The sequence below is a fragment of the Oryx dammah genome, unplaced genomic scaffold (genome assembly GCF_014754425.2).
Source record: "Oryx dammah isolate SB20612 unplaced genomic scaffold, SCBI_Odam_1.1 HiC_scaffold_3, whole genome shotgun sequence".
NCBI classification, from domain to species: Eukaryota; Metazoa; Chordata; class Mammalia; order Artiodactyla; family Bovidae; genus Oryx; species Oryx dammah.
The window spans coordinates 114891954-114907294 of record NW_024070187.1 but is presented as its reverse complement, the minus strand read 5'-3'; the positions used below and the strand labels follow the sequence as shown (position 1 = coordinate 114907294).

General features: G+C 58.5%; 1 protein-coding gene across 3 annotated transcripts in view; it reads right to left on the bottom strand.

Annotated features, from left to right (window-relative positions):
- Positions 1-15341, bottom strand: part of ZFYVE28 (zinc finger FYVE-type containing 28) — a 54903-nt gene that overhangs the window by 24532 nt on the left and 15030 nt on the right. For 2 of the 3 annotated variants that reach the window (XM_040237680.1, XM_040237682.1), the window contains 2 exons: positions 7448-8566; positions 2601-2616 (listed from right to left, as the gene is read on the bottom strand). In XM_040237680.1, the coding sequence (XP_040093614.1) occupies positions 2601-2616; positions 7448-8566 (1135 nt within the window). Of the gene's footprint in view, positions 1-1753; positions 1774-2600; positions 2617-2884; positions 2904-7441; positions 8567-15341 lie in introns of all 3 variants that reach the window. The other variant, XM_040237681.1, reaches the window with a different exon arrangement.

Genomic DNA, 15341 nt, shown 5'->3' with positions numbered 1-15341 from the left:
GCTCGTGCGCCGCAGTTAATTGAATGACGGTTACATCTCAGTAAAGCTGTTGGAAACCACGTCAAGCACCAAGCCGTGTCCCCACTGCACTTCCGTGGTAGTGCCTCTGACGCTGAGGCTTCCTCTCAGAAAAGACCTGTCCCCCAACCTGCCCTACAAAGCCCCCTGGGGGCCCCCACCCCCGCCCTCTCGTCTGCCCTCCTTCGCCCCCTCTGCTCTGCCTGGGGCCCCTCCATCAGGGTCTGGGGCGCCAGGAGGCGGCCGGCTGGCAGGAGGAGCCTCGTGTGAACCCAGGGGTCTCCCAGGCCAGCGCTGGCAGGAGCTGTCCTGGTGGCCTGGATTCAGTCCTGGCTCCCCATGGTGGCCACGGCCCAGGCCAGGTCTGCCTCCAGGCCCAGAGCACAGCCACTCACCATCGGCTGCGAGTTAGTTAGAAAGCCAGACACTGGGGAGGCCCCGTCTAGGAGAAGGGCAGGCCCCTCCCGGGGACCCCCGCACCCAGCGCTGCCCCTCGGGTCCCCCGCCCACTCAGCCTGGCTCCGTGTGCTCACCCCAGGTGGGCCGGCGTGGCCCCGTCACTTGGGAACCAGTGGTTTTTAAACGTTTCTTGGTGGAGCATAGCGGCGTCACGGCCTCGTGCTGGCTTCTGCTGCACAGCAAAGGGGTCAGTCACATGCACACGTATGTCCACTCACTCTCAGGCGTTTCCACTCAGGAAGGGTCACCACAGCACATGGGCTGGAGTCCCCGGAGCTGTACAGTTGCCCCTAGTTACCCACCTGATACACAGCATCAGGTGTGCGTGCGCGAGCCCAATCTCCCAGCTCCCTGCGTCTCCCCTCCTCGGGGTCCCTACATTTGTGAACAGCTCATCTGATGACCATCACAAGGCCTAATCTGGTTTTCAATAGGCTAATTAATTCCAGGTTCTGCTCGATCGTTCTTGTTTCTGCTTCCAGAGGCAGGATGTGGGTGGGAGACTCTGGGGCTCCGTGTGGCGGCGGGGACAGCTGCCATGGGTTCCAGTCTCGGGCCCGCCACCCAGCCCCAGAGTGGCTCTGTGACCCGGGGGCAGTGATGTGCAGGCCCGGGAGGGAGGCAACCAGGCAGTGGGCGGGCAGGGGGCACCTAGAGTCACACAGCCTCCAGGACTGGCTGGAGTTAGACCCGGGCCCACCCTGTCACCACACCCCAGAGGTGGTCCCCCCTCCACAAAGCGGTGGGCAGGGCCAGGCCACGCCCCCGAGCCCCGGCTCACGGAGCGGTCAGGCAGGCCAGTCTGGGCCCTGTGCCCACCACGCCAAGCCTGGGCTTCCCGCCCCGTACCTTGGGTGCAGAACACGGCCCCCCACAGCCCCGACGGCCAGCACCGGAAGCTGGAGAAGGAAGCTCATCCTTCCAGGCCGCAGGGGCCAGTGGACAGCAGTGGCCCTAACTTGAGGCTATGACTCCCTCTGCCGGAGGCAAAGGGGCTTCAGCGATGCGTGGACCCAGCAGGTCAGAAGGGCAGCCCTGGGCCTCGGGGAGGGCTCCCAGGGACAGGCACACGGCAGTCCCCTCTGTGTAGGGAAGTGGCCAGTGGCTCCGGGGTACTCAGTGTACGGCCTCCTCTCTGCAGTCACCATTGCTCAGGGGTGGACCTGGGGGTGCGGTCCCCACCTGGACCCAGGCCGCAGGAAAGAGGAAGACGGCACCCACTGCGGGGTGCAGAGCTGTCTGCACAGGAGAAATGCTGGGGCGACATGTCGGTCACCCTGTCCCGCTGTCACCACGCTCGGGGGCAAGAGGAAGTGGAGGCGAGGCCAGGGAGTGGCAAGGCTGGGCGGGCGCGGGGAGGGCGGTCAGGGCGGCTGGCAGCCAGGGGCCTGGACCGCGGAGCCTAGTGGGGGAAGACGCAAGATGGCCAAGAGCGACGCAGACGCGCAACCAGGCCACCGAGACGGGGAGGGACAAGGGACGGGTCCCTTGCGGCACCTCCTCACGGCGCCACACGCACTGGGGACTGCTGTTAGCCGTTTGCAGATGGCGAAACTGAGGCTCAGGGAGGCGGGTGACCAGCGGCCCACGGGCGCCTCCCTCCCTGGACCACCGTCTGCAGGGAAGCACCGAGGGCCAACAGACCCCCGGGGGAGGCGACCTCAGGGCCCACCCTCGGCCGCTGGCGCACACAGCGAGGGAGGAGCACGTGGCCAGAGGCCTGCCTGCCGGAGTCCCGTCGCTCCACCCCAAAGGGCCGCCGGGGACGCCCCAAGCAGGGAGGACGGGCACCACCAGCCACGGGCCTGAGCGACGCAGGGCAGACCCGGCCTTCCGGGGGCGCCACGGCCCTTGGCCCGCACCCGGCGGGCCTGCCCGTGCATTACAACGGCGGCAGACCCAACCGCCCCACTCTCTCCGGGGGGTGCAGATGGCCCCAGAAGACACACTAGCCTGGGCCTCTCACCACGCAGGGGAGAGCAGAGGCAAACCCAGAGACCCGGGAGGCGTGGAGGCAATGTCCCCCAGCCGTGGGGTGGAGAGGAACGAGAAAGGTGGAGGACACGAAGCTCTAGAGTGCTCGTAAGTTTAACTAAAGGCTCTGGAAATCAAAAGACACCAACAGGGCTTCCCTGGTGTCTCAGTGGTAAAGAATCCACCTGCCAATGCAGGAAACACGGGTTGGAACCCTGGTCTGGGAAGATCCCATGTGGGATCTTCTTCTGGCCTAACTAAGCCAGTGAGCCACGGCTGCTGAGCCTGAGCTCTGGAGCCCAGGAGCCATGGCTGCTGAGCCTGAGCTCTAAAACCACAGATACTGAGCCTGTGAGCCACAGCGTCAAGCCCGTGAGACCTAGCGCCCGTGCTCAGCAACAGGAGGAGCCCCTGCAATGAGAAGCTCTCGCACCACAGCGGGAGAGTAGTCCCTGCTCTCCGCAACCATAGAAAAGGCCACGCAGCAGCAAACACCCAGCACAGCCAAAATAAATAATAAATAAATAAAATTAGTATTTTAAATGACATCAACAAATAAGGCCAAAGGGCAAGTAACAAACTGGGGAAAGCTAGCTGCAGCAAAGACCCCAGCCAGAAGGAAGCCCAACTTCCAAATGGGTAAAAAGCGGGAAGTCACTCTGCACAAGAGACAGAAGGAGACACGCAGGGACACGACCACCAGAGAGAAGGAACCAGAGCGTCCGACTCCATTCTGCCTCCCAAGAGAGCCAGGCAGCCTGGGCGTCCCGGCTGCGCTTCAGGGCACGGTCACTGCCGAGGGAGGTGCAGCCCTGCCTTCGCCGGGGGGACTCTACGGCTAATGGCCGGTTCCAAGAGGCAGAGGCAGGATCTTAGGGAGAGGGACCACAGGCTAACCGCACATGGATAAAACATGGAAACAATTAACATGTCCTTATGACAGAGTACAATTCTATGAATATTGTGTTTTAATGAATTTTTCAGATAAATGATCATAAGATAATATTCAGTGAAAAAAAAATAAAACTGCTCATCATCCCATTTGGAACTTTTTTTATTTCCTTCTTTTAGTCTTTTTTATGTTTCCATAAGCTTCTACAATGAACCACAATGGGCCACAATCATGATCAGAAACAAGAAAGTCGACGTTGTTCTTTCAAGAAGGCGTGTATGCTTGCTCGCTTCAGTCGTGTCTGACTCTCTGCCACTCCATGGACGGCAGCCCACCAGGTTCTTCTGTCCGTGAGATTCTCCAGGCAAGGATACTGCAGTGGGTCGCCACGCCCTCCTCCAGGGGATCCTGCCCTCTCAGGGATCCAGTCCGAGTCTCCTGTGCCCCCTGCATTGCAGGCAGATTCTTGGCCCCCTTAGCCACTTGGGAAGCCCCTTCAAGGAGGCGGAAGGCTGTAAGCACAATTTAGTAAAGTGTCCACAGAAAAGACTGAGTGGACCTGAGTCAGGGCGAGTTTCCATCTTCTAGACAATGAGCTCTCCTGCTGGCTTGAGGATGTGGGAGACTCTGGATGAGGAGGTGCGTCTAGGTGGAGAACAGCAAGCGTTTAAACGTGCTGAGTTTTAAGGTTGATCTTTGAGCACTGAAAGAGTATGAAAAAGGTATAGAAAGAGAAGAGCTGAAAGACACTTGGCTCTGGAACACTCTGCCCAGGACTGTGCCAGGGGCACCGTCCCCTGCCCTGGGCAGCAGGGGAACTGGCCTGTGTGCAGTGGGCTGGGGGTCGTGTGGGGTCCTCCTGGCCTGGGCCTTGCTCCAGGACCCACCTGCGGGCCTATGTCTGCTCCCCGGCAGCCCTGCCCTTCCACCCAGAGGCCGGGGGCTGCTCGAGAGGCAGATAACGCTCCGGGTGGCCACTGGGCGCTTGGCCCTGAAAGCAGAGGGGTGGCCGTGGCTCAGGGCGCCCTGCTTGAAGGTGGCACAGCGGCCTGAGGCTGCACCCGTCTCACTCGCACACGGGGCCGCACCCGTGGTCGCTCGTCCTGCTGGGCGTGCCCGGGCCACAGGGGCACCTGGTGGGCCGGCCAGCCTCACGGTCAACCTGAGACGACGGCTCCGCTGGGCTGACGGGCTCTCGCTCCGGCAGGTCAAGGGGACCCTGGCAGGCGCCCTGGACCCAAGCGGGGCGCCGGCCTCCTCACGGCTCCGTCTCTCCCTCTGCCGGCGGGAGGGCGTCACCCGCGGCAGACGCGAGCCGGTCCACAAGGAGCTGCACACAGACGGCACTGCCACCGCCAAGCGGCACCAGCAACCTCGGCATCTGACGCCTAGTGATCCTGCCGGGAGGGTGATCGCCTGTGTCTGTCTGTCTCTCTGTCCCAACCACGCTGCTCTGTCCCCTCCACTCGAGTCAGAGCACGCTCCGCGAGGTCAGACCGCCTCTCCCGCAGCTGGCTCAGTCATCCAGCCGCCCGCCTGTGACATGAATGAATGATACGCCCGGTCGGCGCTGCCCGCGGCGGGGATGGGCGCCACCTGCTGCTGACTCGATTCCCAGCGCAGCGCAGGACCCCGGGCGCCGCTGTCCACGGTCCAGCCCACCGGCCCTGATCTCCGCGGCCCACAGGCTCCAACATCTGCAGGAAACGCTTCCCTGGGAGACCGCAGTGCCTCTCGAGGGCTCCCTGGAGGCAGCTTCCTCTTCTCAGCTCGGCAGAATTCCACGTTTGCGCCAAGCCAGGGGAGGTCTGGGAGCTGCCGGGAGGCGTGAATGAGCAGTGTCCAGGATGGGACACGTCAGAAAAACAGGAGGGGATTCCAGACCTAGACACAGAGCAAGAAAAGGCAGGGATCAGAAACTGAAAGGTCCGTGTGTCCTGTCAAAGAACCTGGGATGGTTTCATATCACACTTGCAAAAAACGATTCACTCACCGATCAGCTCTGGGCCACTGAGTCAGAGGCCCCGAGGGAGGACACTGTCCCTGGGTTGTGGACAATAATTTGTCCCACTGGACGCGATGAGGCCAGGCTTGGCCCTAAACAAGGGCCTCATCAGAAGCTGTTCATTGCAGCGCCGTCTGTAGAAACAAGACTAGACACAGCAGGGCCTGACTGCACGGTGATCCAGCCACACAGTGCGGTCCCACGTGGCCAAAAGTGACCACAAGGCCGTCTCTAGAAACTGCCATGGATGGGCCTGCAGACTAGAGGGTCAGGAAAGCACAGTGGGAATGATGAGCCCCTCTGCCAAAGAACAGGAGGGGAAAACACTGTCTCTGTGTGTGTGTGTGTGTGTCTGTGTGTGTATGTCTATATCTCTGTGTGTGTGTGTCTATGTCTCTCTCTGTATATACATCCTTGCTTCTGTTTTTTATAAGCTGTAAAAAATTTGAAAACGGTAGCTTTAGAGCAGGGGGAGAATAAGGAGGAACAGATTTCTCTGGGTATAACTTATTTTATAAATTTGTCTGGGAACCATGCAAACATTTCACATAATTATAAAGTGAAATGCAAATGGGAATATCTCTACATCTCATGCCAAACTGAACAAATTAACCTATTGTGGGTAAGATTTGGAGCATGACTTTACAGATAGAATGATGTCAAGTGACTTGAAAGCAGTTACTCGGCTCTATCTTCTAGAGGGAGGTGCCCGAAGGTTAAAAGAACTGGTAAAAACATCTTAGACGACAAGTGTAGGTGAGGGTGTGGAGAAACAGGAGGCTCGCACATGACCAGGCGATGAAAGGTGCCGGGGACAGCACCCCGGAGCGTAGAGGGCCCGTGTGAGGCGCCAGCTCTACTCCGGAGGACACCCAGAGAACCGACTCACACGACCACACACAAATGCGGTCGCAGCGACAGCACTCACAACACCCAGGCAGGGACCACAGCACACGCCCCGGACACACGAGCCCAGCGCGGTCCCCCTGGAGGACGAGGCGGCCACGGGAAGCAGGCCCTGACACCCGTGGCAGCCCTTCACAGGGTGGACCTTGACGCTACGATGCTCAGCAAAGGAAGCTGGGCACAAAAGCTCACACGATGAGTGACTCTGCCCCTGTGGAGCGTCCAGAACAGGCGAATTCACGGAGCCACAGAGTAGACTCCTGGTTGCCAGGGGCTGGGGGGTGATGCCCACACAGGAAAGGCTGGCACGGAGCAGCAGAGTTCCGCATGGGAAGAGAGGAGAGCGGCCCTGATCCCCAGGGGTCCTGCCAGCCCCCTGCCCGCTGCCGGGAGGACCTGCAGCTCTAGGGAGGGGCACCTACAGGGGGTCTGCCCCTGCGCCCAGAGACCCCTCCCCTGGTGTGCAGCCTCCTTCCCTGCACGACTCCCACGGCCGCGGGTGGGGCCTCTCCACCCCCCAACTCCCGTCGGACACAGTGCAGCCAGGATGGGAGCCTCGGGGCCAGGTTCCTGCCGAGAGGGCAGAGGGATGGCCAATGCGGACCTCAGGCTGGGCCCCCGGCACCTCCTTCCTTGAAGCCCAGGATGCAGGGTGTACAGTGGGCGTGGGCTGTGCTGGCTGGATCTACTCCACTCCGTCAAAGCCCAGACTGTGCCGTGGGGACAGAAGGCGTGTGGGTGCCAGGGCCCCTCCTGCCCAGCCCGCCCGCTTCGCCTGCTCAGTAGCCGCAGGGGGAGACAAAGGGACCCTTGGGAACCCTGCCGAGGGTCTGCTGGGGGCAGGGGCGGGTCTCAGGATCCCAGCGCGGCCTCCGGGGCCACATGCCCAGGCTGCGAATTTGTGCAGCTACCTGCGGCCCCGGGAGCTGTCGCGCCAGTCGTGGGGGGGGGGTGCCAGGCCCCGGGCAGTGGGCCCACGCCGGGCACAGCAGTGCAGAGGGGCTGACCAGGGCTGGCGCTGCCCGCACTCGCCAGGAGGCGCCGGTAAGGCCAGAAACAAGGCGGCCTAGGCCCCTGGGGACACTTCTCGGTGGGACTCAGTGGGCGCGTGCGCGCAGGAGGGCCTGCCGCCGCTAAACCGAGCAGAGGATGAGTCCGGCGGCCCTTACCTGGGGCCCGCCGGGGGCGGGGGCTGCTCCTGCGGGGCCTCCTCCTGCTGACCGGAGCCGTCAACCCCTCCGCACAGCCCGTGCGCCGCGTCCCCCGGGGTCCCTGAGCTGTGCGCCAGGCACTTGTCGGAAGCAGGGGCTTCGGGCTCCGGCCTGCCGGGGGCGTCTTCGGAGGGCGCGGGGTCCGGGGCGCCCGCGGGCAGGGCCTCCAGCGGCCCCGCGGCGGAGCCCTTGGCGCCCACCTGGGCGGAGCGGATGACGCCGCCCGAGCCGCACTTGCCCCGCAGGCTCTGGGCGGCCGCGTCCTCGCCTGCGCCCGCGCAGCCCGCGCAGCAGACGCAGGAGTTCAGGAGGCAGTTGGTGGCCGTGGCGCTGAGTCTGTGGGGGCCGCCCGCCGTGCCCTCGGCCGCCGCGGGGATGCCGTTTCCCGGGACTCCCGGGTGGGCGAGGGCGGAGTCCAGGGAGGCGGGCGACTTGGGGTTGAAGATGACGGTGGCCGACAGCTTCATGCCCCCGGTCCGGTGGGCGATCAGCTCGGCCGTCTCGGCGTGCTCCGCGCCCGTCTCCCAGCCGTCCAGGTGCGGCCGCGAGTCCAGGCAGCTGCAGGAGGTGGCGGCAGCCGCCCGCAGCGCGGCGCTCTCGACGCTGTCGTTGTTGCTCGAGTCCTCCCGCTTGGCCGAAGCCGGCGAGCCGCCCCGCGCCTCTCGGCCCTCCCCCGTCTCCTGGGGGTCGCCGCCGCCGCCCGGGGCCTCGGCCGCCCCGTCCACGTCCTCCATGAAGAACACCCTCCCCTCCTCCTCGTCGCCGGCGGGGGGCAGCTGCGCGCGGCCCGGGGACGCCCGCCCGCGGGGGCTGGCAGCCGCGCCCGGCCTGTGGGCCGGGGACGGGCCGGCGCTGGGCGGGGACAGCAGGGAGGCCATGGCGTCCCCTGCGCTGTGCACCAGGCGGCTGAGCTGCTCCAGCTCCTGGTCGTCGTTCTGGACCGAGCAGGCCAGCTCCGCGTCCGTGCGTCTGGGCTCGGCCGGGGCAAGGGCCGGGGGCGCCGGGGCGTCGGCCCGGACGGGCAGCTCCACGTCCTGGGAAACGCAGAGGTTCCGCTCCAGCGTGTGCAGCTCCTCCTCCGTCAGGGTCTGCAGCAAATCCCTACAAGGGCCAAGGCACAAAGCAAGGGTGAGGGTCCTTGAAGCGACCCCCCGCCAGCCCCCCAGTGGTGCCTGCAGTGACCCCCGCAAGGTGTCGAGGCTTCCAGGGTCCCAGGAGCCTCCGGTCGGGACAACAGTCCTTTGGGGTGGCGGACTGATTCTAGAACGCGCTCTTCCTTAAAAATGAGATTCTGAAGCTTCTTGCTGAAAAACAAGAAAGCCCTGATTCTCAGTGGTAACTGCATTAGTAAAACCTTCTGCTAGTGAAAAGATACATGTGGTTTAGCATATAGGTTTTCATCCTTTGGTTCAACAAATACTCCTGAGCACTGTCTCGGTGCCAGGCCCAGGGGAACACATAGGAAGACTGGCATGGCCCCTGCCCATGTGAGTTCTGTAAGAAAGACTCAGACAACAAACAAATAGGAGCGAACGTGGACAGAATCACGGCAGCGGCGGGAGCAGAGGAACGTGCCTGCCACGAGGCATCGGGCAACCTGGAGACTCCCTGGAGGAAGCGGCGCTGAACTCAGCGTGGGTCCTACAGGGCCCATGGTCTCAGAACCGCTCAGCTGTGGGTTTTCATAAGCTGAACACACTCTGCAAGCAGCACTCAGATCAAGAAGTACAGCGCTCACCGTGCTCCCAGGAGCCCCCACGCGGCCCTCCCCCACCGTCACTCCCTGCTGTGACCACCCCACGGCCCCTGCAGTGATCACACCTGTCCTTTGCAGGTAGATGGACTCCGTGGCCCGCCCTGCTCCCGGGCCCGCCACCTCTACATTCCGTACTGCTCCGCGGCGTGCACTGCTCCGCGGCAGGCTGTCAGCGGTGCTGATGTGTGAGGAGGCGCCAGAAGAGACACTGGACACCCAGTTACGTTGGAACTTCAGGTAAACAACAAATGCTTTTTTAAAAAAGAAGTGGCTTTTTTTGGAAAAAGTTTATTTGTATTTATTTGGCTATGCTGCGTCTTAGTTGTGGCTAACTTTCAGCTTTGGTGCAGCATGTGGGATGTTGAGACCTGTGGGATCTAGTTCCCTGACGAGGGACCAAGCCCAGGCCCCCTGCATTGGAAGCCCGGAGTCTTAAGTCACCGGACCACTAGGGAAGTCCCAACAAACACTTAAAAAGTGTATGAATCGTTTTTAGAGTAAGTATGTCCCAAATGGCCCCCACTGGAGATATATTTACTGTAACAAAGTATTACCGTGTATCTGAAATTCAAATTTAATCGGACTTGCTGCTGTTTCGCCGTGCCAGCCCTGGCAAGCCTCTCTGGTGAGACGTGTAGTCGTCGTAAATCCTCCTGTTTCTCCCGGTGGAAATGCCCCGCAGGTCTCCTCTGAAGCTGTTCTACACCCCAAGGGTCCTGGCTGCGGGACCCGCATCTCTGAGCCCCTGTCCGGGGGGCCGCGGGGGTGTGTTTCTGAAGCCAGGGTGCCGAGCGCTGGTAAAGAGCAGGTCCCCGCCCAGAGCCCAGGGCGCTCAGTCGCCACGTCCTCCTCTCTGCTGAGCGTGCAGCGCGTTCCTCACTGTGGCTTCAAATCACTTTAGCCTGCTCACTCGGGAGGCCGTGCCCCGTCCACATGCCGACCGACCCCTGGAGACCCTCTCCCAAGTGCCTGCTCAGGACTTTCACCCATTTTTGTTGGGCTGACTCTTCTTACCGATTGACAGGAGCTCTTTGTGTAATTTTGGATCCAGGTTCTTCACTGGGCGTCGTCTCCAGCTCTGCGGCCTTCTCACTCTTAACGGTGCCTTTGAACAAACTCCAGTTTCTAACTTCGGTCAAGCTGAGTATGTCATGTGGCTCTCCGTGGTCGGTGTTCCTGTGCCCTGCTGAAGGAGTCTTTGCCTGCTCGAAGAGCACAAACGTACCCAGTTTCTCCCTCTGAAAGCGTTGTCTTGCTTTTCACCTTTGTGCTTGCAATCAACCTAGAATTGACACGCTCCCCAGTGTAGTAACCTCCCAGATGGCGCAAGCGGTAAAGAACCCGCCTGCCAATTCAGGAGACCCAAGAGATGCAGGTTCAGTCCCTGGGTTGGGAAGACCCCCTGGAGAAGGAAATGGCAATTCACTCCAGTATTCTTGCCTGGAGAATCCCATGGACAGAGGAGCCTGATGGGCTACAGTTCATGGGGTCACCAGGAGTTGGACACGACTGAGCAAGTGAGCACATTTGAGTGAATTAAGGATCTTTTTCCTCGTGTGGATATTACTGGTTCGGCTGCGCACTGGAAAAAGCCAGCCATTCTCCACGGTTCTGCCATCACCCTTGTCGTGAATGATGTGTTGGTCGCTCTAGACCCTCTGTTCTGTCAAAGGCCCTGTGCACTGCACCTCTGCCAGCATGACTAGTTTACGACAGGAACTGTCTCCACCTGTGCCCTTGTTTCATGAAGGACACTCAGCAGAAATGCACACGTATGTTCACGAGCTTGGCCACACCAGCACCGTCTGTGGAAACTGCCGCTGCTGCTGAGTCGCTTCAGTCGTGTCCGACTCTCCGTGACCCCAAGCACGGCAGCCCACCAGGCTCCCCCGTCCCTGGGATTCTCCAGGCAAGAACACTGGAGTGCGTTGCCGTTTCCTTCTCCAATGCGTGAAAGTGAAAAGTGAAAGGGAAGGCACTCAGTTGTGTCCGACTCTGCGTGACCCCATGGCCTGCAGCCCACCAGGCTCTGCCGTCCCTGGCATCCCCAGGCGAGAGCACTGGAGTGGACGCCGTCACCTTCCCCACCTGTGGAAACTACCCAAACGCAACTCAGAGCAGGACAGAGCAATGATATTCTTCTTTGCCCTTTTTCCAGCAATTGTTTTGTTTTTTTTTTTTCTTGGCTATTCCAGGCCCTGTGACTTTCTATGTGAATTTTAGAATTAGTTTTTCGAGTTCCACAAAAGAAAAAGCCTCCTGGGATTCTGTGTGAGGTTTCATTGAACTCAGAGATTAATTTGAGAATCACTGATATCCTCTTGGTATTGAGTTTTCCACTCCCTGAAGATGGAAGAGCTATTTACTTAGGTCTTTAAAATTTGGGGTCAAAAACATTTTGTAACTTTCAGTAGAGGTCTCAGACATCTCAGATTTATGCTTAAGTGATTAATGGTTATTGACATTATTGTATAACACAAAGTTTTGTATTGTGATAAAATGCATGTAACATAAAACTTACCACCTTAACCGTTTTAAGGGACAGTTCAGTGGTATTCACCAGGGCTTCCCTGGCGGCTCAGCTGGTGAAGAATCCGCCTGCAGTGCGGGAGACCTGGGTTCAATCCCTGGGTTGGGAAGACCCCCCCTGGAGAAGGGAAAGGCTACCCACCCCAGTATTCTGGCCTGGAGAATTCCACGGACTGTGTGGTCCATGGGGGTCACAAAACTGGACAGGACTGAGCGACTTTCATTTTCAGCAGCATTAAATATATTCATATTGCCGCGCCTCCATCCCCTAGTGCTTCATCTTGTAAAACTAAATCTCTGTCCCCATGAGACGTTATCCACTCCCTCCAGCCCCAGATAACCACCGTTTACGCTTTCCGTCTCTGTCACCTAGCGGACGCCGGGGAACTTGTGTCAGTGGGATCGCACGCCGTCTCTGTGACCGGTTTATGTCGTTGAGCATGGCCTCAGAGTCCATCCCTTTTGTGCACGCGTTGTAATCCCCTTCCCTTTCAAGGCTAAACAACATCCTGGAGTAAGGCTGGAGCGCGCCGTGCTTATGCGCTCATCTGTCAACGGTTGCTTCCACGTCTTAGCTGCTGTGAATGACGCTGCGTTGAACACAAATGTACAAATATCTCTTCAAGATGCTACTTTCAATGCTCTTGGGTAAAAAGCCAGAAGACGAATTGCCAGATCTCGTGGTAGGTCTCTTTTAATATTTTGAGGAACCTCCACAGCAGCTGCACCATTTTACATTCCCACCAACGTTTCCCATGAGTTCCACTTTCTCCACATCCTCACCACTGCTTGTTGCTTTCTGGTTTTTGACAGTAGCCTTCCTCACGCGTGTGGGGTTTGGGTTTTCGTCTCCCTAACGACTGTCATGTTGAGCACCTATTCACGTGCTTACTGGTCATCTTCTCTGGAGGAATGTCTATTCACGTCCTTTGCCCATTTTTAATTGGGTTGTTTATTTGTTGCTGTTCCTGGTGTCCAGTTTTAGGAGTTTTATACATATTCTAGGTATTAGTCCCTTATCAGATACATGATACGCAAATACTTTCTCCCATTCTGTGGGTTGCCTTTTTACTCTGTTGCAGTGTCTTCTGAGGCACAAAATTTTGAAATTTTCGCAAAGTCCAGTGTGTCTGTTTTTTCTTCTGTTACCTGTGGCTTTGGCGTCACACCCAAGAAACCACTGCCGAGTATAACGTCATGGGCTTCTGTCCTATGTTTTCTCGTAATAATTTTGTAGTTTTAGCTCTTACATTTAGATCTCTGACCCACTTTGAGTTAATTTTTATATAAGGTGTTCTAAGTGTCCAGTTTCGTAAGTGTGTGTGTATGTGTGACTGTATCTTTTATTAGATTAAGAAAATTTCACTCTATTCCTAATTTGCTAAGAGATGTTTTGATTAAAATAGGTGTTGAATTTTTCAAATTCTTTTTCTGTAACTTTCAAAATGATTTGGTTTTTCTTCCTTTTTAAAAATCAATATAGAAAGACATGGACTTTATTTTCAAACGTTAAACTATGCTATGCATAAGTCAAACTTCTTAAGACATTATGATTATTGTTTTGTACAGCCCTTATTCGTTTATATTAATTCACATCAAGGTCTTAAGTCTCTCCTGTGCACCCATATTTCCATCTGGGATTTTTTCCTTTGCCGAAAGAACTGCAATTAGTTTTTCTTTATGTGCAGTCGGGTGCACACAAACAAATTTCTTTAGTTTTGTATTTCTGAATAGCCCACTATTTCATCTTAATTTTTGCAGAATATTTCTCCTGGTTATAAAATTTTGATTGGCAGCTTTTTCCTTTCAGCACTTTAAATATACGTCATTGCACTGCCTGCCTCCGTTGTTTTTGAGAAGACAGCTATCAATTTATATTCGTTTCATAGCAATATGTCTGTTTCCTCTGGCCGTGTTCAAGGGTGTTCTCCGTTTTCAGCCATTTTGCTGTGATACACCCAGGTGTGTGTTCTGTCCATCTTGCGTGTAGTTTCCTGAGTCTCCTGAATCTGTGGGCAGAGATTTCTCTTCAGTTTTGAAAAACTCTTGGCCATGATTTCTCTGAATACAGCTTCAGCAAACTGCCCGTTTTCTCTGTTCTTTCCTTCCGATCCCAATCACGCACGTTAGACTTTCCAGTGTGTTGCCCGTACCGAGGCTCTGGACTCTGCCCTTCCAGAGTCCCCAGCACCTGGCCCCTCCCCAACCCCATGCGCCCGGCCTCCCCCACGGCCACTGCCCACCCAGGGCCTGCTCTTCCCTTCCCGGCCTAGGATCGCCCACCCTCTCCCCTTGCTCCTTGTCTCCTCTCCCAGCTGAGCGCCCAGAGAGGGCAAGGGACTCAGCCTCTGGGTCCAGGGTCACGTCCTGCTCAGGAAGCCCACTGACCCCCTTGACCCCCCTGGGCCTCCCGGGTCACTCCTCCCTGCCTGGATTCAAAGTGCATTTGGCTCCTGACGGGGCAAAGGGCAAGAAGGCCAGTGGAGGAAAGCTGCCCTGAGCCAGGAAGGCCTGCCAGGCCCAGGGAGAGTGTGGCAGGGGGGCCTGGGGTTCCGGACCAACAATTAGGGACGAGTGGCCTCTCGGAGACCAGGGATGGTGGGAGGAAAGACCTCAGGGTCCGCTGAGATGGGGCCAGGGAGAGTGCGGCAGGGACACAGCCTCGGGGGACAGCCCCCGACCCACCCCCACAGGAGCCTCAGCTGGGCCCTGTCGCTCACAGAGGCCACCACCGCTGGGGGCACCACCCAACCTGAAGCGAGCTTTTTGGGGAAGGGTCGAGGTCAGGGCTGCTGGCTGGAGGACTCACTGCTGAAGGCCAAGGGAGGCCCTCAGGCCACCAAGCCCACAGGAGGGCACAGATGGTGCCAAGGCCACCCTGGGAGGGTGGGGGGCGGCGAGAAGGGGCAGAGTGAGCCTCAGGGCAGGGGAGGCACTGTTCACTGAGGAGAACTGAGCGCTTCACCCCTAAACTAGTCAACACCTTAAGCCAGTCAACACCCTAAACCAGTCAACACCCCTACACTAGTCAACACTTTAAACTAGTCAACACCCTCTAAACTAGTCAACATCCCCTAAACCAGTCAAAAAACTATCAGGAGGCCCGGGCCCGGGCCCCAGTCCAGCGCATGTGGGGGGCGGCCTGGCCCAGGGGGACGTCGTGTGTGGCCCTGTCCACCCCGCACCACCCCGGTTTCACAGAGACGCTCAGTCACAGAGACGTTTCTATGAGAAAGCAGAGGGGGGCCTGGCGTCCACGCCATCAGCCAGGGTGGCTGCTATCTTGGGACAGGACGTTTGTGTGCGGGGTCTGAAGGCTACTGGCCAAGAACAAGCACCTGTTCTGTGGGGGAGAAGGGATGGGGGTCAGAGGGAGCTCCCAACAGTGGAGCCAACAGTGAAGGCGCCAGCACCCCCGAGGTGAACGGAGGTCGAAGCCGGGGCTGCCAGTGAAGGCAAAGAATCAGCTTCACAGAGAAGTGCAAAGGCAACCACGCTCTGGAGCTGTGCCCGGAGGAAACACATACCCTGGAGCTATCGGAGGGCAAAGCAAGACCAGACTCGTCCAGAGAGGTCACTGTCAGCCCTGGA